This window comes from Cucurbitaria berberidis, assembly GCF_010015615.1.
Source record: "Cucurbitaria berberidis CBS 394.84 unplaced genomic scaffold K460scaffold_2, whole genome shotgun sequence".
Lineage (NCBI taxonomy): Eukaryota > Fungi > Ascomycota > Dothideomycetes > Pleosporales > Cucurbitariaceae > Cucurbitaria > Cucurbitaria berberidis.
In genome coordinates this window covers 5,312,852-5,340,308 of record NW_024468936.1, presented here as the reverse complement: position 1 = coordinate 5,340,308, position 27,457 = coordinate 5,312,852, and the positions used below count along the sequence as shown (strand labels likewise).

Genomic DNA, 27,457 nt, shown 5'->3' with positions numbered 1-27,457 from the left:
TGGATTTTTGTACCTGTACCTTGTACTTGCCCGCATGCATATCTTGTACTCTGCCGCTACCATGCGGCTCGCCACCCCGCTACCGCCTCCTAATCTTACGCTAGATAGGTCGTATTGAACAGCCGGCCACCTGTATCCGTCACACCCGTGCCCTTGAACTTGTTGTTGGACGTGCGCAGTGCAACGACGTACAAGTTGCGATCCTTCTCCAACGCCAGCATTAACCGACCGTCGACATGATCCACTAACTGCGCCTGAATGACTTCAGCGACCACGATGACCATCACCGTTGGAAGATCCTTCCTCAACGACGTCACGAAGTCGAGAATTGAAGCACCGGTGTTGATTACCGCGTCGACCAGGATGATGGTTCGCTTTCCCTTGAAATTCCCTATATCGATATCTTCATATGCGTTGGCATGAGCGAAGCTGGCTAGCTTCATCGCCTTGCTCACGCCGAACGCCATGGGTTCCCCTCCCCGCATCAGTGGAACGATTAACGTGTTTCTCTCGTGACGGAATCGAAATCCGTCCGTAGGCCTCTTCTGAACGTGTGGAATGGCCGTCTCCTCGAGGCCAACGATTTCGCTGACGTACTCCATAGCCAGGTAGTCTCCAATGCGCGCATGGATCTCACGAAGATCGTGACCAGAATTTCCGGCGTTGCGGCTTAACGTCATCATCAGCTTCGCTGCGTTCTTTTCGGTTGCGTGCATGAAACGGTCCAACGGTTCTCTTCGACGGAAGATGAAGTCCATTTCGGCGGTTCCCAGGTTGACCTTCGGCAGCCGGTCGAGATCTAGCCTGTGCCCGGCGTCTTTGGGAAGAATGATCTGAAGAGCGCCTAGGCCTTGCTCGATCGCTGTTGTGAGTGCCTGGTCCATCGAAGTGCTCCTGGTTGCCTTGTCGCCAACAACAACGTACGCTCCGTCTGCTCGCTGGAACATTTCGATGTCAAGAGGGCTATCGCCAAAGGCTAGGACGCTGAGCCTCTTCTCGTGCAATTTGTCGACAATGTGAGCTTTCGTCGAGCCGGTGATGACATAACCGTCCTTGATGCGTCCACTGCCAATAACCGTGACGTGCGATAGGCCGTTCTTTTCGAGGACCTTCTCCCAGACAGTGCGAAGACCACAGGTTACGACAACGGCGCCAACGTGGGGTGTTTCCGCCACGCGGGCAAGGAGGGTAATCAACTCTGGGTACATCTCAACCTTGTCAACGACCTTGTCGCATATAGCGTCGAACTCGTCAGCCAGCTCTTCATAGAGGAGCGTCGCTTGGCGGAAAGAGGCGTACGAGTAGCCCTGGTTATCGAAGATACGCTTCAAGGGATGATTGGGGAGCCTTTTGCAAGGACCAACTTCGTCCCAGAAGAGTGACCCAGTGTCCTGGGGAGCGAGCGTTCTGTCAGCGTCAAGCATCAGCATCGTATCCATCTGATTCTGACCTGCAGTGACTATGGCGACGGCATCTTCCACGGCTTGAATGTTCAACTCCTCGCCGTGCTGTTGGAAATCTTTCAGTAGAGCCACGAGCCGCTCCAGAATACTTGCCTCAGTCGAAGTCTTGTTCGATAGCGTAGTGAACAAGATACCCTTCGCTAGGCATACCTCGCGCAAACCAGCCATCTCCTCATCCTGCCACTTGCGCAGGTGTTCAATAGAATGCTTGGTTCGTTTCTTGTCACGGTCCGACTTTTGTCGTTCAGCGATCATCTCTGGCTCAACGTGCAAGTACACAACATGCGTGTACGTCTCCCAGTCCTTGGCGGTTCCGACAATTTGACCAGCGGGCTCGGCTTCGTTGGGCCAAAACGTGTAATGGCCGGCGATCACAGCTACCTCGTCTCGAGCACGGCATTGTTCAGTGACCTTTGTGAGCGCGAACTCACGGATCTCGGCCTGTTCGTTCAGATCCAGGGTGTTGAAGGCCGCGAGACCGCCTGTAGTGATGCCATCGATGAGTGCTGAGCCATCGTGGAAGGCAAAGTGCTCGTTTTGAAGATTGGTAGCACTCTTGAGTCTGTTTAGAAGGTATGTTTTTCCAGATGCAGATACACCGTAGAGACCGATGATGATTGGTTTACACGTGGTAGAAGTCGACATGGTGTTCAATGAAAGCAACTCGCTTGTATTGAATAGAATAACTCGCAGAGTGGAGTAGCTATGTTGTCCAAAGAGAGGTGCTATTCAACAGGTTAGTTGTCACTGTTGAGGGTGAAACGTGTGCTTACATGACGGAGTTGTAAACCTGGAGAAGAGTACTCTAAACAAGGTCCGTCTCTCTCACCTCTATTCTTGACTACTGTAATGAAGATTTGTACAAGGATGAGGAACAATTTCAATGTTTTTTCTTGCGTGTGCAAGTTGGTCGCGATGGTAAAGTCGAGAATATATTTTTATGACTTGAAGTGCATATGACGCTTTCAATTTCATCGTATCATCTCACCTTCACCTTGATCTTAATATCTCACCTTTACCTTTAGTCCATCACCTGCGCCACTCTACCTTTATCAGACGGCCGAGCTTCACCTCTCCTCTTACAACCACCACCATCGCCTGTCCAATCGTTTGGTAACATCCGATACTTGATAGGAAACACCATTTTCTACGATCCCACCTGCAACATGACAGGACCTGCCAACTCGTCAGCGACAGCGCCGGCCAGCCAGGCGCGCAAAGGAACCCATACCTTTGATCCAAATGGAGACCTCGAGATTATCGTCTACAGTCCCAAGCAACACGATGGTAGCCGCATTGCTACCAAGATGAAGGTGTTGAAAGAAGCACTCATCAACACCAGTGGCCCAGATGCGTACTTCCGCAAGAGCCTCCAGTTCAACAGCGAGAACGGACATGCCGAGATAAAACTCATGGACGACCACGCGAACTCGCTGATAGTTTGGTTCACGTATATGCACTATGTGCACGAGAGAGGGCCTGGAGGTAAAGCGAGAGGTGACGCGGATGATGAATGGGATGCGGCCGGTCAAGACACCTTCTTCAAATCTATGAAATTTGCCGATCGCGTAGATATCGACTGCATCTGGCACATCATCAACATGGGCGACAAGTACCTATTCGATGGAGAAATCTTGCAAGGCTTCTTCAAGCGATGGTATGCTGCGAACAACAATCTGGATCAGAAGGGCGTCGACTTTGCGCGGCAACTTGCCCTTCCTTGCTACGTATTCGACCACGCGCAGGGCTTCGCCGACGTGACAAAGTGGCTTGCCTACAACGCCGAGGGACACATTACCGAGAAACGTCCCCCGGGCTTCAAATGGAAGCATCTGCATTTGGCACCACCGGAGTTCGTCGGTAAGTACAGTGAGTCATTGCTCTGACATTGACTTTAACACAAACTTCATAGGTCCCATGAACGCCTCCCGCGGCCGCCTTCGCAACGTCCTGCACAAAGAGCTCTGGAAGAGCGCTGAGACCCTTATGCATCGCGGCAAGAGATCCTCAACATGCACGCACTGGGAGAAGTCCTTTGCAAACTACTTCTACGCATTGTATACAGCCGATGTTTACCCCATCGAACTGAAATGCGCAAGGGCCTCCATCAACACGATGCTTAGTCGTCTTGACGAGTTCTACTGCCCTAAGGGAGGGTGCTGCAGTATCTGCACGGTGGACTGGGAGCCCGCGGTAGAGCATGCGCAGACAATGACGAGCAAGTACTTTGACGGCCTCTGCATTGATTGCATGGGTAATTCGAGGCTGCCCAGGGGAGTAGACCCGGATGTCAAGTACTGGATGAAGAACGGTAGTAGCTCAGGCCGATGGGACCAGCACTGTCGCATCAAGCACGGTGAGCCTACTTGGTACCACTCCTGGTGTGGAAGGGATGAGCATCGGCAGAGGTTGATCAAGGCCAAGAATGATGATTCTGATTAAGGAGTGGGGGAACGGCGTGATGAACCGAAGGAAAACGAACTTTTGGAGCTCTTTTATGGCAGAGACTAGGCGGACAAGGCTGAGAGGTGTGTTATGATAGGCAGGCAAATCAGGTAATCGAAACCTGCCTGAGATCAGAAAGGCGGAGAGGACCGTGATTGAAATCCAATCACTTGGTACGAGGAGAAACTCAAAAAGAAAACGACTGGAAAACTTTTTGAACAAAACACGGAATCTTCATACCTCTCATATAAAGTTCTCTAGTCTGATTTATACTGTACTGTGACTGTGATATATGCTTGTTGAGTTGCATGGCGTCTAGTGTTTTAATTCCCCCTTCGTTCAACCGACCCGTCTTAAGTTGAATCGACTGTAATAATAACGCTATGCTTCCGTGTTGAATAAACCCGCTCTGACAAGAGTACCATTGTCCCATAACGCCATGACCCATCCTTGTAATAGTTGTTGAACACATTACTTCTTCACCGTACAAGTCTCTCCCTCGTTATCTATCCAAGACTGTTCTCATCTAGAACATGCCATCAATCTCCCCGGTCTCGACATCAACATCAATGTTAAGATAACCGGGTGCCGTTGGTAGGCCGGGGATTGTCTGGATGTCCGCTGCCAAAGCGTACAAGTAGCCCGCACCAGCAGCCATGCGCACATCTCGGATGGGAATAGTAAAGCCGGTTGGCGCACCCTTCAAGCTCGGGTCATGAGACAAGGAGTATTGTGTCTTGGCCACACAAATAGGCAGGTTGCCAAGCCCTTGCTTAACGTAGGTATCGACTTTCTTTTGTGCGAGTTCAGAGAACTCAACAGCGCTGGCGCCATACATCTTCTTCGCGATGATTTCCATGCGCTCCTGCACTGTACCGCTGTCGACGTCGTACAGCAGCTTGAAATCAGGCTTTGGCTTCGCGGAAGCGGCGATTATGCCCTTCGCAAGATCGACCGCGCCCTTGCCACCCTCAGCAAAATGGTTCGCTGAGATGGCGTCCTCAGCACCAGCAGCGATAGCTTCTTCGCGGATAACATCGATCTCGGCTTGAGTATCAGTTGCGAAACGGTTGATAGCAACAACGACAGGGACGCCGTATTGCTTAGCGTTCTCGATATGCTTCTTAAGGTTTACGCAACCGGCGCGGAGAGTTTCGATGTTCTCGGTGCGGTAGACTTCTGGCAACTGTGCGCCAGGGCTGATGTCTGGACCGCCGCCGTGGTTCTTGAGCGCTCTGACGGTGGCGACGATGACGACAGTGTCGGGCACGAGACCAGAGGAGCGGCACTTGATGTTGAAGAAGCGCTCGCCGCCCATAGTAAAATCGAAGCCAGCCTCAGTTACTACAAAACCAGTCTGCGCATCGTGGTCCTCATCAGGTTCGGTACCTGCCAGCTTGAGAGCAAGCCTGTCCGCCAGTACTGAAGAAGCGCCGATACTGATGTTTGCAAAGGGACCCGCATGTACGAATACAGGTGTGCCTTCAAGTGTCTGCATCAGATTTGGCTTGATGGCATCGACGAGTAAAGCAGTCAATGCACCGCCAGCGCCAATGTCGTCGCAAGTAACGGGGTCGCCAGCGCGAGAGCTGGCAACCACCATGCGACCGAGTCGCTCTCTCAAATCTGAGAGATCTTTGCTGAGGGCCAAAATAGCCATGCACTCACTGGCGACTGAGATGTCGAAGCCAGTCTCACGGGTCTGGCCCTTCTCCGTCGGGGCTTGGCCAATTGTGATTTTTCGTAGATGCCTGTCATTGACATCAAGTACGCGGCGCCATGTGATGGTCTCGGGGTCGATATCCAACCTGGCAAACTTCCGAATTTCCTCCTCTGTCAGATCATCAGGATTTGTCTTGTCAATACCGAGCTTCTTGAGACGACGGAACATGATGGGCACAAATTCCCTCTTGCCCTTCTTGGCCGGTACCAGTCGCTTGTACAGAGGACCGTCCTTTTGTGTGTTCTCGTGGAAGATGCGAGTCTCAATGGCAGCGGCGAGCAAGTTGTTTGCGGCAGTAATGGCATGGATATCGCCCGTGAGATGGAGATTGAACTGGTCCATGGGAATGACCTGGCTGTATCCTCCACCGGCGGCGCCACCCTTGATACCAAAGGTGGGACCCATGCTGGGTTGTCGGACGTTGGCAAAGCATATTCTGCCGAGATGTGCACCCAGAGCCTGAGCTACGCCGATCGTGGTCGTTGACTTGCCCTCTCCTAGCGGCGTGGGCGTAATACCAGCGATGAGAATGTATCGTCCATCGCGGCGGTGCTCGAGTCGCTTCAAAAGAGATAGGTCGACCTTTGCCTTTGTCGAACCATATGGCTCTAGCTCGTGTGACAGAATGCCCACTTCTTTCGCTACGGCCGTGATCTGCTTCGGGTGCTGCTTCCTGGAGATGGCGATGTCTGAAGGGATGGGGTCTTCAATCTTGATGGGCAGTGCCGCGATCTTCCTCTTCTTCTGTCTATCGAACGTCGCGTCTGCCGAGTCGACAAGGTTCTGTAGCAACATGGCAATTGTCATGGGTCCAACACCGCCCGGCACTGGGGTGATGTGCGACGCGACCTCGACTGCTGACTCAAAGTCGACGTCTCCCACCAGCCTCTGTCCGCTCTTCTTTGTGTCGTCGGGAATGAAGTTGGTGCCAACGTCGATGACGACGGCGCCGGGCTTGAGCCAGTCTCCCTTGACGAAGTGTGCTTTGCCAATGGCGGCGACCACGATGTCGGCCTGCCTGACGACGTCTGGTAGGTTCGCTGTCCTCGAATGACATACGGTCACGGTCGCGTCCGCGTTCTTCAGCAGGTAGCTCACGGGGCTACCGACAATATCGCTGCGTCCCAACACAACGGCGTTCTTGCCGCTGATGTCAACGCCCGCCTCTTGCAGCAGCACCATGACTCCCTTGGGCGTGCATGGCGTGAACAGAGGCTTACCTCCCCGCTTCGCTAGCTCGCCAATGCTCTGGATGCCAAAGCCATCGACGTCCTTTTCGTCTGCGACGGCCGACGTTATCGTGTGCTCAGAGATGTGCTTGGGCAGGGGCAATTGAACGAGGATGCCGTGGATCGAAGGGTCATTGTTGTACTCGTGTACCAGGTACAGGAGGTCGGCTTCGCTGGTGTCATCGGGGAGGTGGACGAGCTCGCAGTCGATGTTGGCCTCTTCGGCGGCCTTGAGCTTCATGCGCACATAGGTGGTCGAGTCTGACCTGTCGCCGACTGGCTTCTGTTAGCATTACATGTCTCATATTGTCTCTCAATGGCATCGCGACTCACCCTGCACAATCTTCAGGCTCGGCTTATATCGTGGGTTGACCGCCTGTCTCTCCTTGATCTTCTGGCCCAGCCGCCCGCGAATCGTCTTCGCAATGGCGGTGCCATCGATCTTCTGTGCCGTCATACTGGCCGTGGTGCTCGAAAAGTGTCTTTCTCGATTCACCGTCTTCAGCGCGGTATAGAGATGGCGGGGTGACGGGGCGCGACAATATTTTCTAGGCGGGGTAGCTGTAGCCTGCGGAAAGCAACGGGATGCAAAAGCACGAGTGCGTCCGCACATCGGAAGCAAACTCATCGCTCTCCAGCAGCCGAGCCAGCGAATCTTTTCCAAGTCTAGTGGAAAAGGTGCGATGTGTCGACGCAGGCAATTCTATCTTTGCGCTGACTCAGTCTGTCGTGTGCGCCTGCCCTTTGAGCTGCGGGACGCCATGAATCCTCGCCGACGCCAAAGTTTTTTTCGCGCGCAGTTTATTACGTACGACTCAAGGGTACTAGGGCTAAACACGGGCATTTGATACAACATTCCTTAGGGGGAGATTATCCACACGAGACATGGCCTGTTAGGGAATTCATTCCCATTTTGTACTGATTCCACCAGTGTATTACCATCATGTCGGTTCCTGCCTGTCTCCGCGGTGATCGACTAACACCAACCCCTGGTATACGCCATAGGGCGATTCAGGCGACAAACCTCTCTTCAAGTCTGAAGACCTTGGTCTACACCTTGCACATGTCCATTAGGATGCCATAAAACACAAACATCTGCTCTGCCATTGGTTTCAGACGATCTGCGTAGTCTGCATGGCAGAACCGAGCGAATCTATCCGGATGCCACATGTTTCGTCCCTCCTTGAGCCACTCATAGGAATAGCTACCAGCGCCCTCCAAGAGAACCATCAAATCGTGGAGACATATACCCAGCGACGAGACGTCTTCCTTCAGCAGTTGGCACTCAGGCTTGGTGCATGCGTCCATGTAGTTGACCATAGATGGGAAGTTGCATAGCTGACCGGGCACCAGCAGCTTCTGTAGATCCTCTTGGAACTGCACGTACGCAGTCTTTGCGTTTGTGTGCAGCTTGCGGTCGCCAAAGTCCAACCATGAGCGGTGCACCCAGCCGATGATGCCATTGCTACCCTCGACAACGTGCCAGTCCCGCCCCATGTCTCGTAAGACCTTGAGCTTCTCTCCTTTCTTGAGATCTAACTCCCATGATTCCTTTGCGTGCGGTCGACCTGACTTCCTGCTCACCGCCCACTGATAGTGAGCGGGTTCATCTGGCTTTTGAGGCACATGTTGCATGCTCGTGGCTGGTGGATACTCATCGCTGGATACCAGGTTGGTGCGTAGGCCTTCTTGGCCGAAGTGGATAACAAAGGGCGCCTCCTTTCCGGGCTGTTGCTTCTTAAAAAACGCGAAAGTCTCTCCGCAGGGTGCATGAGTATCAATGGCAACATACTACGTCAAGTCAGTCGTGTCCAATTTGGATAGCTCTGTCACGTACTGCGAGCTCGTTCTGTATCTTAGAACTTAGCTGCTCGGGTCCTCTCTCTTTCCAAAGTTCATTCCATGCAGCGAGCATGAATTTTGTTGTGTAGAACCCCGTGTGACGACTAGGAGTCTTAGCGTAAAAGGTTCCATTACGATGCCATTGTACATTGTCTAGCGTGCCGCTCTTAAGAGAGCCCTTTGTGACGCCGTGAGACTCCCGGAAAGCGGAGCTCAGTTGGCACAGCTTATCTTGCAAGGCGTGAGGAATATCAGAGCAGGCCCAAACTGTATGCGTCCACACCACAAAAGACTCCTTGTCTCCAAGCTGGACGCGAAGGGAAGCGAGAAGGTGCTCCGACTCACTGAGCAGCAGAATGAACTGGCGCAGCGCTATTGGCGTGTTGTGACCGATCTGGAACGCATTGGCGCCATCTGTTGTCTCGAAGGCAAAGAACCAGGACTCGGCGTCACTTCCATATGAAGCCCAGACTATCTTCTTGATGTGGCCCGCAGATACTTCAGAGAGTACCTTTGCCGGTAGGTGAGTGCTACAGCAACGCTTTTAGCTCATGATGTCCCCGGTCGAGCTCGCCTTACTTACGCAGAATAGCCGTTCGGAGTGCCACAAAACTGCTTGCCATCTGGACCAAATGCTATAATGTACTCATCAGCAGCAAGGTTCTCGAGTCGAGTGAGCGCGGTAGCGATGACCACTACATCTGGTGATTCATCAAAGGCCATGATAGCTGACCTGTGCGCCGCCACTGCCAGATGAACAGGAATACACACACTGTCTGTTATCGTGCGTCTGGAGTCCGTGGCATCCGGTTGTGAGATCTTGCAAGGTTGCAAAGCACTGAGGGCAAGCACGCGTTTGCGCCAAGCCTGTAATGAAAACCATAACTGCGATCAACTGCTGTTGCATACGTGAAATTCCACGGTGGACTCGACAGCTGTTCATCTCTTTGGCTTCTATGACCATGAATCATAAGTCCGATGCGCGAAGCCATGAACCGTTTTCTGTCCAACACTGCCTCGTTCATGAGAATGATTCACTCACTTGACATGAGGCATTGTAAGAAGTCAAGCAAAAGGAGAGCAGGATGCTTCCATCCGAGAAAGACGTGTAGCAAATGCCACGCACGCACACAGCTTAGCAACCACAAGCGGAAAGTGAGCTAGTGATAAGACCTACAAGCGAGGCTTGATAATACGAGGGAGGCTTGAGGCTGGCCTTGCAATCAAGTTCATCTGTGATTCAATCGAAGGCCTCACTCCTCATCCTCCTGTATGCATCAACCCGCCGTATGTCGGTGCGCGCCGGATAGAACGAAGACCAGGGGTGACGGAGTTGACTCATAGTCGGTGAGATGCTCTCATCTTGAGATTAGACTAGCCCAAAGGTAATCATTGGAAGATCATCCGTCTTGATTGGCGGTTGATGTCTGAATCAAATGTCTGAGCCATGTTGCAGTCAGACCTCGGGAGATGCAGGTGGTCGTTCTGCAGATTGGGCGATTTATGCGGGGCAGTGTTCTGCGCTAGAGCTGCATCCAGTTAGACAACAACCCACACTAGGTTCAACACCAAGCCGTTCGATATATGAGATCAGTCACCGAAATTTAAGAGCGCCGCCTGCCCCGCCACATATACCCCGACCACCTTCACCTCCACATACATCGTCAACATGAGGCCGATTTTACTCTCGGGACACGAGCGTGCGCTCACGCAGGTCAAATACAACGCCGACGGCGACATCATCTTTTCGGTGTCCAAGGATCATGTTGTGTGCGCGTGGTGTTAGTAGCGGCCTTTGCGCAAGAGAAGAAGGAATCCGGCTGACAGGAAGCAGACTCACACAATGGCGAGCGATTAGGAACCTACCATGGCCACCAGGGCGCTCTCTGGACCGTTGACGTCAACCCCTCATCCGAACTTCTCGCAACCGGTGGCGCAGACAACACAATGCGCTTATGGGAGGTCAAGACCGGCAAGCTTCTGCACACATGGGAGTTCGCCACATCTATCAAGCGCGTCGAGTTCTCCCCAGACGGTAGGCAACTACTTGGTGTGACGGAGAAGCGATCCGGCCAGCTCTCGACCATCTGCGTCTACGAGATCAACCCGGACCCAGAGGCACAGCAGTCTGACGAGCAGCTGTTGAGGATAGTGTGCGACGAGAGCAAGGCAACCGTTGCAGGCTTCAGCTACCTGGCCAAGTACATCATCTCTGGACACGAGGATGGATCAATCACACAGTGGGATGCGAAGACTGGAGAACTTTTGACTAGCAACTACGACGTGCATGAACCGGATATGCAGAGTGAGCAGGACACCTAATAAGACCGCAAGGCATTGCTAACATGGCGCAGTCACCGATCTCCAGTGGGCACCAGACCGAACATACTTCATCACGGCCTCCAAAGACAAGACTGCAAAGGTAAGTTGGGAAATTCAACTACGAATATATCATGGCCACTAACTTTGCACAGCTCGTTGACGTTGAAGAGCTCACAGTCCTCAAGTCTTACGCTACCGACACACCCCTCAACAGTGCCGCCATCACCCCCGTAAAAGACTACGTTATCCTTGGCGGTGGACAAGCTGCCATGGACGTCACCACCACCTCTGCGCGCCAGGGTAAATTCGAAGCGCGCTTCTACCACAAGATCTTCGCAGAGGAAATCGGCCGTGTACGTGGTCATTTCGGGCCGCTGAACTACGTTGCTGTGCACCCGCAAGGTACCAGCTACTGCAGTGGTGGAGAGGACGGATACGTAAGAGTGCATCATTTCGACAAGCCCTACTTTGACTTCTTGTACGAGGTAGAGCGGGAGGCGGCGCAGGCGAACTTGTAATGCATAGGGTTGATGGTTGTCTAGAATGATCGGGCATGCATGCAATGGCGTTCCGGCAGGCTGGTCTGGCTCTCCAAAAGTTTTTGAAGGAGCAAAGATCAGATAGAGAGACTACGAGCTATGTTCCTCCATATATTGAGAGAATTGAAAACGTCAAACTTCCACCACATGCATCTTCTTACGTCGTGATTGGCTCACGCTTTGTGATTGGTTGACATCAGTTCTTCTTAGCGACATCTAGGATCACGACCTCATCAATACCACGGCCAACTGCAACGATGATAGACTAAAGCCCTTCCCGCTATGCTGTTCGCCTCCAACACGTACAAATCCAGATTCTGCGGCATTGGCATTTCTGTGTGAGCCTCTGTTATCCTTCGAGGGTGATTCGCTAGGTAGCAACAAGGAAGCACCAAAGCTAAGACACTAACAACTCGCAGTCCCATATTCCTCGTATTCTGTACCTTGATCCTACTGCACTTCATCATGGCCAGCAGCACTCAGATACCCGCGCCGGCCGAACCGCCGCACAAGTCTCACTTCAAATACACCGTCCAAAAAGGCTACTTCCTCCAGTCCGAAGACTCCACGGACGATAAAGAGTTCGACTTTGTGAGTCACGTTTCCTACTTCCTTAGGACCTGATCTACAAGTAGCCTGATGTTTCGTTTCTCCTTCTAATGTCTACCAGAGGAAGAGCAACTTTGGCCTGATAAACCGAGGCTACGATACCGATCACTCAGCCGAGGAGGCAGAAGAGCAATGGAAACGCTTCGAACGGTATGTTCGGACGCAGAATGAAAGCGCAAAAGACGGCGAGTTCTTCAAAGTGCTGTTCCTGGGCCGCCATGGGCAAGGGTGGCATAATGTCGCCGAGACGAAGTATGGAACGGAAGCTTGGGATGTACGCATTTCTCCTGTGCTTCAGCGCTTACCTTAACACTCATGAATTGATCCGAAAATGAGGCGATTCATGAGTATCAGGTACAGAGTTACTAATTCAGTCTCACAGTGCTACTGGTCCGCCCTCGATGGCGCAGACGGCATCATCTGGGCCGACGCAAATCTGACTTCCACAGGCCAGGAGCAAGCCAAAGACGTGCGCACACTCTGGAAACAACAATTACCCCACGGCATCCCGCCACCAGAGACGTACTACGTCAGCCCGCTTACCCGGACCATTGAGACAGCAGACCTAAGCTTCCAAGAACTCGATCTGCCCCCCGGGAAAGAATACAAGCCGTTCATCAAGGAGTTGCTGAGAGAAGCACTCGGCGTGCACACGTGCGATCGACGCAGTGCCAAAAGCGTCATCGAAAAGAACTTCCCACACGTCACGTTTGAACCAGGCTTCTCCGAGGACGACGAGTTGTGGGAAGCAGACTACCGCGAGCCGCGCACTGCACGCCGGTATCGCCTTGCCCTCCTTCTAGACGACGTTTTTGCCAACGACGAAAACGTCTTTCTTTCGCTGACCGCACACTCGGGTGCTATAGCGAGTATTCTGGAGGTCTTCGGCCATCGAGCGTTTGCGTTGGAGACGGGCGGCGTTATACCCGTACTTGTTAAAGCTGAGAAGGTACGTGGAGAACGAGAGAAGCCACCGAAAGAGCCAAGTGCAGCACCGCCTCTGTGTGATAAGCCCCCACAGTAACGGCTCGCTTTTTATTTATACTTAGGCAATAGGGCACACGATGCAAGGAAGTGGGAGTAATTTGTGCAAGCGGTCATGAATCATGAATTTTCTCTACCTTCTTTCTAAGAATACTCGAGGAAGGCATAACAGAAGTAAAGATTCCAGCCCAAAGGCCATAAACCCATCTCCGTCAAATTCGTCGAATCTCCCCGTGCTTGGTCATTCTTCCATGATTTCCATCAAACGCCCGATAATCCACGCCCGCTAATCCAGAATATGAGATCCATCACAGCGGAAGCTTCGTCCGCGACGCAATGTGCGGAGGGTACTATCCTGCTTGAGCGACTTTCCTCGCGCTCACTTCTTCCTGTTCGGGAACTTGGGTTGTCCAAGAGACTCGCCTCTGAGCACCACGTTCAACACGCGCTCCATTGTCCCCAATAGCTTCTGATCTGGGGTGGCGGTACCGCGCTCAAAGTCCGCAATGATGGTCGGCGTGCTGTTGCACTTTGTGGCGAGATCCTTCTGCGTCATGGTGGTGCCCTTGTCATTCTTGGCTTCGCTGCGCGCCTTGGAAATGGCCTGGCCGACGGCGACACCGACGGTTTTCGGCTTCACGATGTCGTCGGAGCGATCGACCTTTGTGAGGCGCTGGCCTTCTTGGGAGGCTGAAGCTAAGGCCTGGTGGGGGCGTTAGTGGGGTCGTCATTAGGAAAGGGTGTCGCTAGATCGAGAGTGGGAGACTGAGGCTATAGAGTGATGTTGAGAATACTTACAGCGTTGGAAGAAGCGTACTTCTTCTCGGTGGAGATAAGAGCGCCACTTCGCTGGGCAGCGTTCAGCGCAGACTTGCCCTTGACAACAGCCTCGCGGGGTCCAGCAGCACCGCCGCGGGTGCGGCTACCGATCTTGGTGACGGAGTTCCAGTCTTCAGACATCTTGAAGGTGCGGTCTTAGATTGTTGTCGTGAGGAGTTGAGGTTGATGTCGTTGGGTGAGACAGAAGCTGAGGGTGTATCGTGTGCGATGGCGGGGTGTAAGCGTTCTTCTGTACTCTGCGTTTGCTTATCAAGTTGTCAGTCGGCAAGCGTGGAATCGTATGTGAAGAGAATACAAACAGTTGATCGAGCAGTTGACTTAAGAAAAGGTCCAAAGGGCGTCGCCAGGCGGCGATGAGTCGAGCGGAGTCTGAGGTCACCGCACGCGCTAGTCTCGCTTAGGCCAGCGTCTCTCGAAGCTTCCATGTCCGAATCCTCCGCTCGCAGCCCTTCCGCCCTTCCTCACCAAACGGCCACTCTTCGCCATTTCAGATACGAGACAACTATTGCGTGTCTGGCCCATCAATACTGGTGCGGCGTGTGAGCACTAAGAGATTGTAGCATACGGATTGTTATTTCCAGAGCCATAGCAGCTGGCTAAGTACGCAAATTGCGCGTCGATGAATCGATGGCGAAATGATCGGGCTCTGCCTCATCTGAACCTTCACGGCTTTCAGATCCTGCTTACCTCTTTCTCTCCAACCCTAGCTACTCGATCACCACAGTCTATCACGACGCGAAGCTCCACTAGTTCCAGCGAAAAACGACAGCCGAAAAGGCCGAAGTCCGAACTTCTCAGCAGATGCCTAAAGCTATCCACAATACCCCCTCAAGCTGCAGAGGTACAGTTTGAAGACGACCATAGTTCAACAAAGGATGCTCTTGGAAAGAGATCGTGTCATCTACGACTGCAGAGCGTTTTGAGCATCTCAAGGCCTGCCATGATCTTCGTCAGCCTAGCTCTTCGTTGCTCTACATGTCCTTCCGTTGAAGTAGGAAGAAGCTCCTTTCTTTACCCTCTTCAGTATACGTCGTCGCTCCTTCCCAATGAGAGACTCGTTTGTCATAAGAGGCAGATTAATCCCCGCTCCAAGCCCTTTACTTGTACTATTGACCTAATGCTTGGGTGTCTGCTCCTATCTTTGTGGACAGGCGCTGGTGCTTGGTGCGGAACATGTCTAGTCTTTGAATAGAAAAATGAATGCAGCTTTCAGCTTTGAACCCTTTCTCAAAGCTTCTTGTCTAGTAACCTTCAGCTAATGCTTCCATTTAGGAGCCGAGTGCAACGAAGAGACATGGAGTGTTACAGGGTTCTCGATGTTATTGACTGCTCATAGGGCTACCTAAAGTCATAGAAACGACTATTCGTCGCATTCAAACCGAAACTTCCATATAACACCACACCGGCCATAATGCAATATTCTACCTTGATTTACCCCGCGGCTTCCGTAAGCATACTTTGAATCACAGCTTCATGCCTGTTGGATCTCGGACGCAAATCCGATCACGCAACTCCGAGCTCTTTTCCACAGCGCCAATTAATAAAGGAAGCCGCAAAGCCATAGGGGGCGAACGCGATAATCTAGCATCTAATGCAAGCGCACATCATCAAGTCGTAACTCAGCTGAAACCAGTTTACTTCATGCCGAGATCCGACATGGCCTTGTCGTAGTTGTCCCAGTCTGTCAGAGCGCCAAGAGCACGACGCTCGTGAGCGCTGAGAAGCGTGAGACCGTAGATGTAACTCGCGTTGACCCAGCCAAATCTATCGTGCGTTAGTAGTTTCTCTCTTGGCAAGGCTGTATGAGGAGCTTACCCTTCACGAGGAACGCCCTTGAAGTCGCTACCCTGATTACCATACTCCGCTGCGACCTTATGCGGATCAATCTTTCGCGTAACATCGTACTTCTCAACAACGACACCATTGTAGTCGACAAAGGCCTTGGTCACCATGAACAGCCAGCGATAAGCCAGTCGCTGAGCCTCTGCATCGTATCCGTACCGCTGCATACCGACCCAGGCGAGGATCTGCTGCGGTGCCCATCCAAACGGATAATCCCATTGGCGATTGGGACGATCGATACCAACTTCGCCGCGAGACTTCTCGGTACCGGAGACGATGCCGCCAAAAGCCTCTAGCTTAGGCAGGGCCTTCTCCACAAGAATGCTAGCTTGTCGTGGAGTAGCGAGACCGGACCACATGGGCCAGAAGGTCGTGGCACTCTCGTAGCCGGTGCGCTCCTGCTTGACGGTGTTATAGTCAAAATACATACCGGCTTCTTCGTCCCAGAGGTACTTGTCGACTTGAGCGCGGCGTCTTCTAGCGCGGCGCTCCCAGACAGCTGAAGTTTCAACCTGGCCGGGTTTCATGTCGCCAGCGCAAAACTCTGCTGGGACCTCGAGCCGATCGCCGAAATGGTTCCGCACACAACGGCCAATATCGACTTCGTATTTATAGAGCAAAGCGTTGATATCAACCACAGCGAGATCGGCAGCGACCTTCTCGAGACGGTAAGAGGTGTCGTGGCCGGATTCGCGCACAGCGCGATCGTGCTGGAAGTAATCGTCGAGCTCAGGCTCGCTCACTCGCCGGTGGTTGTACGCGTCTACGAACTCCTGGAAAGTCATTCCGTACTTCTCCGCATACGGCATCAGAATGTGCTCGAAGTGAGTGGCTTCTGTCTCAGGGGGAACACCAAAACCACCGGGTCGGTAGCGTGTCAGTCCAGTCACGGGGTCCAAGCGAGGCGCAGACATCCAGACCGAGTGGTACTCTTTGATGGCTGCCAGAATGGCTTCCCGCAAGAACTCCAAGGCTCCTTGCTCGTGCTTGATTCGTTCGTAGACACGCAATGCCATATCTGTGAGGAAGGGGGGCTGGGACCGACAGAGATAGTAGGTGCGGTTTGCGTTGAGAATCTTGTTGTAGTGCTTGATGCAGAAACAAAAATGGATGACCATGGACTTGACGAGGTCGACACGGTCATTGATAAGTAGCCCAAGCGACTCCATGTAGCTGTCCCAGCCGTAGAGCTCATTGAAGCGACCGCCAGGGACAACAAAAGGCAGGCCCCGCAAGTCCTTTTTCTTGGTGACGGGATCAATCCACTCCTCCATAGCGATTGCGAGCAGCCCAGGTGCTTTATTTAGGTCCCTCACATACTCAGGATCGTCGCAATTTTCGGCCAGCCAGACAACGTCGAGGCGCATCTCCGGGTTCTCTTTGGCAATGCGGCTGTAGTATTCATGCTGCTCAGGAGCACCCCGAGGAATATATACGCGGGGACGTGGGTCGTCTGTCCAGTCTTTGGGGTCGACACCAACCTTTGCGATGTTGGAGCCGTCGATACGGCGCGTCAGGCCGTCCCAGAACGAGTATTGGATCAATCGAGAAAGGCGGTTTACGGGGTTCTCGTTTAGACGCGCTTCGTCGAGGACAATGGTCCTGCGGCCGTAGTCTTGGGCGAGGGTGAGCTCCTGCAGCAAGTTCGAGAGCATGTAGGTGCCTCGCACGTCAAATTTGTTGTGGGCATTGGACGCGAGGGTACCAAGAGAAAGCACCTGTTCCACAGTTAGCCATGAACTGGCTTGTTCTTTGTCGCATCTATCGAAGCGTACCTTGGGCCCCTTGTCGTCTATGGTAATCTGGTGGTTCTGGTCCGAGTCCTCACGAGAGAGAAGCATTTTGAGTGTAGGCTCTACCTGGACGAGAAAGCGGCGCGGTTGCATGGAGGCCTCATCTGCTGGCTGTCAGCATGGGGGTGCGGTTGTGCGTCTTGAACAAAGTACGCACCGTGACTGATGCGGCGCCCGTGGGAAAAGCCTTCTGAGATTGGGGCATTGCGACCGGAGCGATCTACGTGCTACTTGTTTGTTAGGCCTGGCATGCGAATTGGGCGAGGAACAAGACTTACCGCCGAGTAGGTCCTCGCTCTGATGTGCTGCCGCGACGAATGGCTTTCGCCGTAGTAGACTTGTGGTGAAGCGTACGGGTCGAGTACGGTAGAGGTACGACGAGGTTTCAGAGGTTGCGAGCTCATGCTACGGGGGGTGGTAGGCGGGGGCAGCCGTCAAACGATGTTGTATGAGACGGGATGGGCGGTGAAGATATTTGTTGCTATGGCGTAGGTACTGGTACTGGCACCGGAGTTAGCAAGCCATGGCAGAAGTACCCGCTATTGGTGGTGGGGGCGGGCGTGGGCGGACCTTTGAAGATGTTTTTCGTTGCAGGAACGGAGGACAAGAGAGCACACGACGAAGATGCTATACAAACTAGTGCGTGTGGCGTAGTGAAGTGCGGTGGAGGACTGGAGGCAAAGAAAAAAGTGCTTCACGATGAGACGAGAGGGACTTTACTCTGGACGCATGCGTGCCGGCAGGTCCGCCGGTGGCTTCCTACACCCGTCAATAATACAGCAGCAGGCATCGATTGTGAGTCAGGCACCTCATATTGTGCAGGTATGACCATCAGGCGGTGAGCCGCTGCATTGTTGAACATGCCGGGTGGCTTCAGCGACGATGCTTCATGGGAGGTCTCGTGTAACATTCCTCGCTCGACTCTTTCGCACCTGCCCTCGCTCGCGCATCCCATCGCGACTGCCACGCCGAAGCTTGCCACACTTTCGCCTGGACCCACTACAGACGTCACGCCTCACCCACCTCCTATAACAATGCAACTGGGCCTCTTTGACGGCTTTGTTGAGCTTCAATGGCTCTTTGTGCCATGCCTTCATTTTTCTCCAACCCTGTAGCTTCGGGTCTTTCTCAATGCCAGCCCTTGAGCTGTGACTGGCTCGTCTCATAGGTCAGGCGCAGCTAATCGTCAGCCTGCAGCTGTCCCCCACGGCGGCTGCCAGCCCCACGAACCACCATCGTGACGCCCTCCCTCTCCCAGCTCCAGAGTCTCATCCCCGCACGAGCTGTGAGACCTTCGTTTTGCTGCATCTCACTTGAACTTGGACCGAACCCCTCGTCCGCCCGACGGAATGTACTTGGGCCGCCCGCGATGAGATGCAAGGTTGGCCCATTCGGCTCTCCATTCGACCCGATCACTCTGCATGGCCGAACCGTGAGTGCGCAAATCACATAGAAACATACAGTTCACAGTGTAGTAATCATATGCTTTGAGATTGGACAAGCCCGACGCGAAGCCTTGTCCTATGACTTTTACACTGGTTCTAGCTAATGTTCATAGGTCATGTCTCCTGTAAAACTAGTCATTCTAATAGTGCAACAGTATGGACCGTTACTCTAAATCCTAAGCAACAAGAGTTAACTTTATACTTGCAGACTTGGCACTGGAGCAAATTTTTTTAGACATGCGCTGATATTAAAATCTTGCAGACTACGAAACTACCATAGTCCCCCGTATGTGCAGAGCATATCACCTATGGTCCTCCAAGCTACGTCCTCTTCGCCCTCTATCGCCAAATGGACGAGCAGCCCCTCCATTATAATTGAGGGACGAGGTTCGCTGCTGTCCTGCGACGCGAGAAAGGCAGCCACCGCACGAATCTCGGTCGGATCGACCATGCGTAGTAAATCTAGGTAAATAGAAGTAATGCTCCTCAATGTTGATTTTGCTAAACGAGAGTCCTTGAAGGCATATATATACAAAATTGAGAACACTGGGATATTCTGTTTGCTTTGAAATCACTCGTAATAGTTCCATGTGTAGATTCTCTAAACCGAAGCTTGACTCTAAACTGCGCAGAAAAGTTGACAGTTTTCTCAAAGCAGAAAGACGCCTAGATTCTCCAAACCGAAGGTCAACTCTGAACTGCCAAGACAGAAAAGTTGCCAGTTTTCTCAAAGCGGGAAGACATGTAGATCCTCCCAACCACTTTCCAAGGTTAACACCAAGACAGGATAGTTGCCGATTTTCTTGAAGTGGAAACTTAAGCGAGAATTACAAATTATGCTCCAGCTACCTTCTCCGCCGTAGCGCATTTGTCATCTCTGGTTCCCGGAAGCTAGGGTCGACCGTCATGATACTAGTAAAATCTGATCAAGCTAACACTTACAGTCACATGTACGGCACCTTCCACACTAGCCATTTTCGAACCTAACAAGAACGGATTCTTGAGTCTCTTGGTGCGATTGGATCTTTCAGACAGCTCACCGTCTTCCGTTTCTGTGCTACAATCGGCATTGGCACTCTCGTTGTTCACATCGTTCAAAATAACAAACTAAAGAGCTCTCAAGATGCTTGAAATGTCAAATAACGACTCTCTGTGGTATTGAAAGTGACATGCAGTCTATCTGTTCATACTTTCTTGAACTAGGTGGCCTGAATCTTCAAAGACCTTGCTAATCTGGATCTTGCATTCTAGGCCATTTAGTGGAAGCCAAATACTCAAATCGACAACGCAGGAGTTGACAGCCAAAATTCTTACGGGAATTCTCCAGGCTTATAGCTTGGGTAGATTATGACATGGTAATGAGCCGGTTTAGCCTTAGACACTAGCATATAAACGTAGAGCTTGTGGAAGAAATCAGACGTTCCACACCTATAGAATCGGAAACTTTCCCGTCACGAAAGGTGAGGCTGAAGAATATAAAAGTCCACATCTGCATCGATTATTTAGCTGACATGAAACAGGTCAAAGGTGTCTCGTACTACTCACACAAGATTCTTCGACACCTCTATATCACGTTCGGGATAATCCAAAATCCAATGAACTCGCTACACCACAGTGACGAATACGAAAGTTTCTTGCGTTGCCTCGAAAGTAGGACAATCAATATTGTTCCGTCAGTACTAGGAGGTATATCTGATCCTGTATCTAGCTTGACTACAGTAGCTACGACGGAACTCTTCAAACTAGCTGGTCTACTTTACCTCAAAAGAGCATCGCGAAACTTTTCAGGAATCTCCCCTCATATCGACAAGCTGGTTCAGAGGGCATATCTATTTTTCGACGACCTAGGGACTTGCAATCTGACCTTTCCACTGCTGATTGTCGGGTGCGAGGCTAGGACAGATGCGCAAAGAATGAGAATTCTGGAGTATATTGAAAGAGCGACGACATCCTCGAGTTTGAAGAGCTTGCATGCGCTGCGGAATATTTTCCAGCAGATGTGGGTCCAGAATGACCTTCTCTGGATTATGAGCTCGACTACTTGAATAAACTAGACGCCGTGATAAGTTCTTACCAAATTATACCGAGTTTCGCTTTGGATGGAAATTTCATGGATACTGTAATATGATGGCAATAAGAGATTTGTTCCATAAGATATTGCTTCGCGTAATGAGTGCAGAGCACACTTAGATAGACCCCATCTTCTTGCGCTATATCTCGTTAGTGCATTCATGCACTACATATCAAAACTAAGATTATACACTACAAGGCTGTCATCCCTAACAAAGGAAAATGTCTTTGAGAGACGTCCATGACAAAAGAAAGGCATACCGCAATTTTTGCTCGAAGCACCCAAACGCCTTCGCTAAACCAACAATAATCCGAAATATCAATATGCTCTGCAGATTTACACAATTCTCTGGACGACATTTCGCCTCTTCTTTCCGATACTCCTCCAGCTCCATTTTCGTTCGTTCTTCAGTGATTGAATGTCTGCATGGCTCAAGGTATCAGAGTCCGGTCGCGGGCAGCCAGCGTTGCTGTGTGAGTGGCTCGACGTAGTCTTCGCACTTTGCGATTCGTTCGATGCCATCTCCGATGCCAGTTTTTGCAGATCGAGACATTCGGCATTTTCGTAAAATGGTCTCGTGGTGTGACCACTTCGTCTCGACGTCCAAGGAAGTGGATCTTGCATTGCTAAGAATCCAGAGGCGAAGCATCCCCCATACGCTTTCAGCGCCTCCAATGACGCCGCTCTCCTGAAGGCGATGTCACTTCTGCTCGTGTCCATGTCACCGTCGTCGGATCCGTCGTAGTCGTCATCGAACTGGTTGTAAGGCTCGGGCACCGAGGCCCACCTTTGCGCTTCTCTCAAATCGCAGGCGCTGTCACTCTGATTACTTGTTAGTATTGGAGCTGGACAGCGGCAGTACCGTTCACATACCTTGACACGAGTACAACTATGTAGACGCAAGTTCTCTTCAGTGAGGCGAGTTTGTTCGCATTGTACCCGGGTCCTCGATTTCATGCCAAGATTGAGGCCCATTGTTGACTCCTAGGCTTACTCGACTGAGAGGTGATTTTGTTCGACGATGTTTGAATGTGAGAGGTCGAAGGTGTTGATTGCCTCTCCACTGCTGTCGAGTCAAGCTGATTTAGTGAGGTTGCAGGTAAGTGAACTAGGAATTTAGCAAGCGGGGTGAACCTTATATACAGATCGCTGAGCAGGCAGGCACTTCAGCTTGTGGAGACCTCGCGCACTCAAGAGAGAGACGCTTTGGCGCCGCCTACGCCGTGTCTCCCGGGGAAGTTCGCAATCACACCCACAAACGTGGCCCATGTCTACGATCCTTCTATTAGTTCCATATCTTTGCGTTCTGGCGTTTTAGCTGCAGCGCTAGTTTATTTTAGCTCCCGTCAACGCAGGGGCCCCATGAGAGATCCTGGGCGCTGAGGCGTGAGGCTGCCCGGGTGTATACACCCTCGCTCAGACTGAAGTCCTGGCATCCAGTGGATGACGGGTATATCAAAGGAGAGATTAGCGCAGTGGGACTCATGACGGCCAGACCGCACACCACCCATGCCTTCTTTTCGAAACGTGGTCGCGTTCGCCGACGTACCCATGCAAAATACTGTATCTCCACCCTGACGCCTCCACCGGATCGACCTATCCTGCAGCGGGGCCTCCCTTCCCTGAGTTCACCATATGGAGCCCATGGCTGCCGATATTATTGCTCAGACGACGATTCTTCCGTATCCAGAGTCCTAGGGCAGCGACGAATTGAGATCATGTAGAGTGAACACACTGCTCGATATCACTCAAGCCGACTCCTGGCATCAACCCTTCATTCGTAATTAAAGCTGTCTATCATCATCACCGCAATGTGTACATGGAGCCATGCTCCCCAGGCCTCCCTTAACACGTCACAGCCTGTTCCCCTGCCAAGCACCTGTCCGTGTGCCTGGCTGAAAACTTAGAGCATTTCTCGATTCGGATGCGATGAGCGATTCTTCCGGGCCGTGCGGGACCCACCAATCCACAGTAGCACATGGCTTGCAATCATTGTCACACGTCAACCAGTGCTGGAACTTCTCTCCTGTTCAGTACTGCTACATCCTTGTTGTTGGGCTCCTTTCGCTACTCCAAGCAGTCGATATCATGCGGGTTAGTGAACATTCAGCGTTAATGTTCCTGACAGACGCCACTTTTTTCGGAGTTCACGAGGCCTCTCAGCTCAGCCATGCACGCACCCCTGTACATGAGATTGCTTTTTCAATCTCTGGCATTTGCGATCGTTCAACTGAGAGTCTTAGCGCAATGGCCGTCGACACCGAGCGTGCGGTTCCGACTGCGGGTGATCGAATCATGTGTCCAAAGAGCTGGGTTGATAGTGCTTGGGGCAGTGGTTGGCACTAATAAAAAAACCTGCTGCGCGGACTAGCAATACGTTATACGGATGTGTAGCCAGTCACATGATGTTCTGCGTTTACGACACAGAGCATTGGATGGACTGCAATGCTAATGAGCATGCAACGCCTCCTCCCTTACTTCTGAAAAGGCTCTCAGCTGTAAGACACGGGCACTTTCTGATTAAAGACCCCAAATCCCTTCCTGATTTGGAATACGGCTCCTATCGACAGCAGATGCTGTCACACGTACACTACGATAAGCGCTCTCTTCTCGATCCCCGCTTTGAACCGCTCTTGTGCATGGCGCAACCCGCAATCCAATACACGCGCACCGCGATTGTGCAGTCCAAATACGAGGCTACGTCTCGTGTTCGGCACACACCCTGTATCGCGTCGCTAAACCCTACCGCAGGATTTGAGCGAAGGATTTCGTCGAGCAGAACATCCATTGAACCCTGTTAGTCGCCGTCTCCCAGTGACAAATTTAACCTTGCACATGTCATCTGATGATTTCATCTCACTTGTGAACGTGCCAAGGGAGTGGACATTCCGGGCTAGGGGCATCGTGCAGCGCGATCTCCGCAGCCCCACTTTACCCAGTTGCCTGGTCGCTGGGCTATAACACCCGTCTGTGCGAGGGCGGGAGATCTGTTTGCGTGACGTGGTACAGATTTGGAAAAGGAAACAAGTGGAACCTTTCAGATTGGTGGAAATGAAGTGGTACGTTGTACGAGATGTGCTTCTTCTGCGGTCAGCCTGCAAGTGTGGGTACTGGGCTATTACTGTCTCCTATGCATGAGCTCTGCTGGATGCTTGCTTGCCTCATAAGAGTTTCTATTATCGGCGACGAGAATAGAGGGTAATCACTGACTCTGAGGTAGTTTAATATGGTCTCGGGCTAACAGTGCTCTAGCAGAAGAGCTCTCGGCGCCTACCACTAATGACGGATACTCAACGTTCGACTATTGTACCATGACACATAGACAGAAGCATCGAACCGTGTATTTCTTTGTTTAAAAGTAGAGTCAACACTAGAGCAGATCATCATTCTCAACACACAGAAGTCAGTCGCGTGGGAAGCATGCTTATGGTATTCCGTAGTCGGTACAGAGTAAGTCGCCTGATACCAACTCTAGGCACAACATAATCGAGATCATGCGATCAAGGCTCATTATACTAGATTCTCGTAGGGTCTCAACAAAGTCGCTGCTGACAGTCGTAATCACTACGTTACAACGTCGTAGGGTGCATACAGACAGCTGTCATTATCGTCCATATGTTGACAGCAGAAACAATAATTGCATCCACACCACCACTCAACATATCTGGCCTCTGGGCAATAGCCGAGCACGAGAACGTGGGTATCAAATTGGGGTCATAGCGCTATGTTTCACGACAGCTTGCATGCCTTTAGTGGTCCTGCATTTCTGCCCAACGCTTAAGGAAGGTTCGAGCAAAATATATCAGGTGAGACAGCACGAAGCTCAAAGGTGGCCATATGCCATTGATGCTAGGCTAACGATGCGACTCTAGATTTCTCGGCGTCCTCAATATTTCCATGTCGAAGCTACATCATCCGATATCTGACTATCCATCTCTCAAATGCATAGTACGACGAAACTTGCACGGGCACAACTAACCTCCTCGCCTGCCTTCACGGCCATCTCCGCCCTTATTGCGACTGCCACAGTCTCCAGGCCTTGACTCTCCATACCTGACCTCGCTACAGTCCACACCAACCATCACCTCTCCAATCACATCGTCTATAGCTTGGCCATGCACACTGATACTCTGAACCAACCGACACAGCCTCGCACTCAGTTCCTGACAGTCGCCTTCGCAATCGTGCTCCGCATTCTTCACTCCACCATCTTTAAACTTCTCCCTAAGGTGCTCGATATGGTCGTCGGCGCGCCTAAGCCTATCCTCAAGCTGCTGCCTCTGCTCACCACAATGTTGAAGCTTATCATCTGAACGCTCGAGCAACGCCTGGCACCGAGCCAATTTCACCGCTTGCCTCTGATGTTCCGCCTCCAAGTCTGGATTATGAGCAGGACCGGGCATGTCGAGATCATGCGACTCTCGCGAAGAAAAGTTCTGGGGAGCGTCCTGGTTCGATTGAAGAGCTTCAACGTCTATGCGCTTCTTGAGAGCGATCTCGTAATCCTCGTTGAAGTTTGCGCGTCTTTGCTCCGCAATTCCAGTTTGTAAATCGGTACTGCCTGATGCATCGTCGGTTTGGTCTCTCTCTTCCGCACCCGGTTTCTCTGCGGCTCCCGTCAACGTCTCTGTCATATCTTTGTATTGCTGGATTATCGCTTCATGGTTTTCGTTGATCGCTTGTAGCGTTAACGCTTGATCCTCAAGGCGGCGACACTCCGATGTGAGATTTTCTTGCACCAACAAGAGAGCATCTACGACCTCTGTTTCTGACCGCTCCCGAAGCCTGCCGATTTCGTCTTCTTGGTTGCCAATGGTATTCCGATACTCGTCACTTTCGTTGCGGAGATCGGTGTTCTCGCTGTCGACCTGGGTAAACTGCTCTTCGAGGGCTTGGTACCTCTCCAGCAGATCTTCGTACGATAAGGAATTGCCGGAGCTCCGTGGAGACGTCGTCATCTTCGTTGGTGTTGGCTGTTCGTGATCAATGATGTGGTGGGTGGGTGGCATGATTATAAGTGTTGATGTTTGCGCTTCAATGGGGATAGCAAACACTCGACAAAGCATGGCTGCAGGTGACCTCGCTGCACGAGCCTTCTGGTGGCATACAGAATAATCAGGAAACCGCGGACTGTATGACGGCGTTGCAAATGAAAAGTCTGTCGGCACATTGTTTGCACTACTTGCAGGAGGTGATGGTATTGAGAGTTTTAGGTTTCATTATCTTGATTTAGGCAACATTCACTAGTCGTACACATCAACGCCACCTATGACTTACAATCATCATGTCCCCATTAGATTTATGCCTGCACCTCTAGGTCTCTGATCCAGACTAGCAACCCCTTCCACGCGCCCTCTGTTAGCCTTCCCACCTTAATTTCCCCTCGATACGGATCAGTCTCTACAATCCTACTCTCTCCACTTTCACCTTGCTCCTCAAGCCTGAGCATTGGGCACTCGGTATGGATCTCAAACGGACAGTGTGCCAACCACCGCATCTCATCTTCCACATACCTCCTCCCTAGCGGCAGAGGAACACACAGTTTAATACATTGGTCCAATCCTTCGGTATGTACTTGACCTGATATCTGCACGGGTTCCACGTTCGCGATTTCCGCGACAATTAATTTGTCCTCTACTTCTCTCAATTTCTCCCTTGATTCCTGATGTGCAGAAAGCTCATCCCGAAAAAGCTGTTCACATATTCGAATCTTCTTGCCAATATCCTCGTCATACTCTGCTCGTTCATCGCGCTGCTCAGATACCTCCTGAAGCTCGTGCCGTAAGCTATGCAACTCGCCGTGAAGGAACTCTATATACCCGTCCTTATTTGGATCTTTGGCAGTACCGCACTGACAAGCGTCAACGGCACCCTGTAATGCTTCCATGTTGTCTTTTTGCTCATTATTTTGGTGCTCCAGCTTCTGAAGTTGCTCGATCACCGCATCTTCGTGCTTTCGAACTAGAGTGAAGAAGCGCTCGGACCGATCGGCAAAGTAGGTGGATGATGTCGTGTCTTGGGAGAGCATGGCTGCAATGTTACAGTTGATGAAGGTGGGCTTGCCTTCGTATTTTACTTATACAAAGAGTCTCAAGATGTTGGTGGAGGTAGATAGGGTGATGGTTTCTAACGGTCGGCGAATATCTTGCCGCTGTGAAGCATGGGGTCATTCATTCCCAGGTTTCGATCATGGCTCACCGTCGCGCTCTTAGCGATTCACATTAACAGTTGTGATTCACACTTATGAATCCTTCAATTTCCTTGAGAAAGTTCTTCAATTGTTTTCTAGAACACTGTTTTACTTCGAGAA

General features: G+C 51.7%; 12 protein-coding genes across 12 annotated transcripts; 5 read left to right on the top strand and 7 right to left on the bottom strand.

Moving 5' to 3' along the window:
• Positions 1–95: 95 nt before the first annotated feature.
• On the bottom strand, positions 96–2,108 carry K460DRAFT_279863 (uncharacterized protein; the record flags this gene model as incomplete). Its single annotated transcript, XM_040928358.1, has 1 exon — positions 96–2,108. The coding sequence occupies one exon, from the start codon at positions 2,106–2,108 to the stop codon at positions 96–98; it is 2,013 nt and encodes a 670-aa protein (XP_040791472.1).
• Positions 2,109–3,013: 905 nt separating this feature from the next.
• Positions 3,014–3,905, top strand: K460DRAFT_279288 (uncharacterized protein; the record flags this gene model as incomplete). Its single annotated transcript, XM_040928319.1, has 2 exons — positions 3,014–3,323; positions 3,376–3,905. 2 exons carry the CDS (start codon positions 3,014–3,016, stop codon positions 3,903–3,905), a joined length of 840 nt encoding a protein of 279 aa, XP_040791471.1.
• A 529-nt stretch (positions 3,906–4,434) lies between these two features.
• Positions 4,435–7,317, bottom strand: K460DRAFT_280434 (FTHFS-domain-containing protein; the record flags this gene model as incomplete). Its single annotated transcript, XM_040928401.1, has 2 exons — positions 4,435–7,140; positions 7,201–7,317. The coding sequence occupies 2 exons, from the start codon at positions 7,315–7,317 to the stop codon at positions 4,435–4,437; spliced, it is 2,823 nt and encodes a 940-aa protein (XP_040791470.1).
• A 380-nt stretch (positions 7,318–7,697) lies between these two features.
• On the bottom strand, positions 7,698–9,515 carry K460DRAFT_304513 (uncharacterized protein). The gene is made up of 3 exons (XM_040929979.1): positions 9,286–9,515; positions 8,698–9,232; positions 7,698–8,651 (listed from the first exon to the last, which is right to left on the bottom strand). The coding sequence occupies exons 1-3, from the start codon at positions 9,423–9,425 to the stop codon at positions 7,911–7,913; spliced, it is 1,416 nt and encodes a 471-aa protein (XP_040791469.1). The 5' UTR covers positions 9,426–9,515; the 3' UTR covers positions 7,698–7,910.
• Positions 9,516–10,300: 785 nt separating this feature from the next.
• Positions 10,301–11,710, top strand: K460DRAFT_330335 (eukaryotic translation initiation factor-like protein 3 subunit). Its single transcript, XM_040930772.1, has 4 exons — positions 10,301–10,483; positions 10,537–11,007; positions 11,057–11,124; positions 11,177–11,710. The coding sequence occupies exons 1-4, from the start codon at positions 10,372–10,374 to the stop codon at positions 11,540–11,542; spliced, it is 1,017 nt and encodes a 338-aa protein (XP_040791468.1). The 5' UTR covers positions 10,301–10,371; the 3' UTR covers positions 11,543–11,710.
• A 318-nt stretch (positions 11,711–12,028) lies between these two features.
• On the top strand, positions 12,029–13,196 carry K460DRAFT_278579 (phosphoglycerate mutase family protein; the record flags this gene model as incomplete). The annotated part of the gene is made up of 3 exons (XM_040928268.1): positions 12,029–12,154; positions 12,234–12,446; positions 12,555–13,196. 3 exons carry the CDS (start codon positions 12,029–12,031, stop codon positions 13,194–13,196), a joined length of 981 nt encoding a protein of 326 aa, XP_040791467.1.
• Positions 13,197–13,365: 169 nt separating this feature from the next.
• On the bottom strand, positions 13,366–14,356 carry K460DRAFT_82394 (multi protein-like protein-bridging factor 1). Its single transcript, XM_040938720.1, has 3 exons — positions 14,296–14,356; positions 13,955–14,241; positions 13,366–13,859 (listed from the first exon to the last, which is right to left on the bottom strand). Exons 2-3 carry the CDS (start codon positions 14,114–14,116, stop codon positions 13,536–13,538), a joined length of 486 nt encoding a protein of 161 aa, XP_040791466.1. The 5' UTR covers positions 14,117–14,241; positions 14,296–14,356; the 3' UTR covers positions 13,366–13,535.
• Positions 14,357–14,484: 128 nt separating this feature from the next.
• K460DRAFT_82473 (uncharacterized protein) lies at positions 14,485–15,501 on the top strand. The gene is made up of 2 exons (XM_040938721.1): positions 14,485–14,987; positions 15,269–15,501. Exons 1-2 carry the CDS (start codon positions 14,616–14,618, stop codon positions 15,320–15,322), a joined length of 426 nt encoding a protein of 141 aa, XP_040791465.1. The 5' UTR covers positions 14,485–14,615; the 3' UTR covers positions 15,323–15,501.
• A 129-nt stretch (positions 15,502–15,630) lies between these two features.
• K460DRAFT_280639 (glycoside hydrolase family 37 protein) lies at positions 15,631–18,035 on the bottom strand (the record flags this gene model as incomplete). Its single annotated transcript, XM_040928421.1, has 5 exons — positions 15,631–15,760; positions 15,812–17,556; positions 17,614–17,738; positions 17,789–17,858; positions 17,910–18,035. The coding sequence occupies 5 exons, from the start codon at positions 18,033–18,035 to the stop codon at positions 15,631–15,633; spliced, it is 2,196 nt and encodes a 731-aa protein (XP_040791464.1).
• A 2,616-nt stretch (positions 18,036–20,651) lies between these two features.
• On the top strand, positions 20,652–21,405 carry K460DRAFT_364840 (uncharacterized protein). The gene has a single exon (XM_040933071.1). The coding sequence runs from the start codon at positions 20,672–20,674 to the stop codon at positions 21,119–21,121; it is 450 nt and encodes a 149-aa protein (XP_040791463.1). The 5' UTR covers positions 20,652–20,671; the 3' UTR covers positions 21,122–21,405.
• Positions 21,406–21,483: 78 nt separating this feature from the next.
• K460DRAFT_353832 (uncharacterized protein) lies at positions 21,484–22,122 on the bottom strand (the record flags this gene model as incomplete). Its single annotated transcript, XM_040931744.1, has 2 exons — positions 21,484–21,969; positions 22,021–22,122. The coding sequence occupies 2 exons, from the start codon at positions 22,120–22,122 to the stop codon at positions 21,484–21,486; spliced, it is 588 nt and encodes a 195-aa protein (XP_040791462.1).
• Positions 22,123–25,121: 2,999 nt separating this feature from the next.
• K460DRAFT_353831 (uncharacterized protein) lies at positions 25,122–27,175 on the bottom strand (the record flags this gene model as incomplete). Its single annotated transcript, XM_040931743.1, has 2 exons — positions 25,122–26,277; positions 26,661–27,175. The coding sequence occupies 2 exons, from the start codon at positions 27,173–27,175 to the stop codon at positions 25,122–25,124; spliced, it is 1,671 nt and encodes a 556-aa protein (XP_040791461.1).
• Between the last annotated feature and the right edge of the window lie 282 nt (positions 27,176–27,457).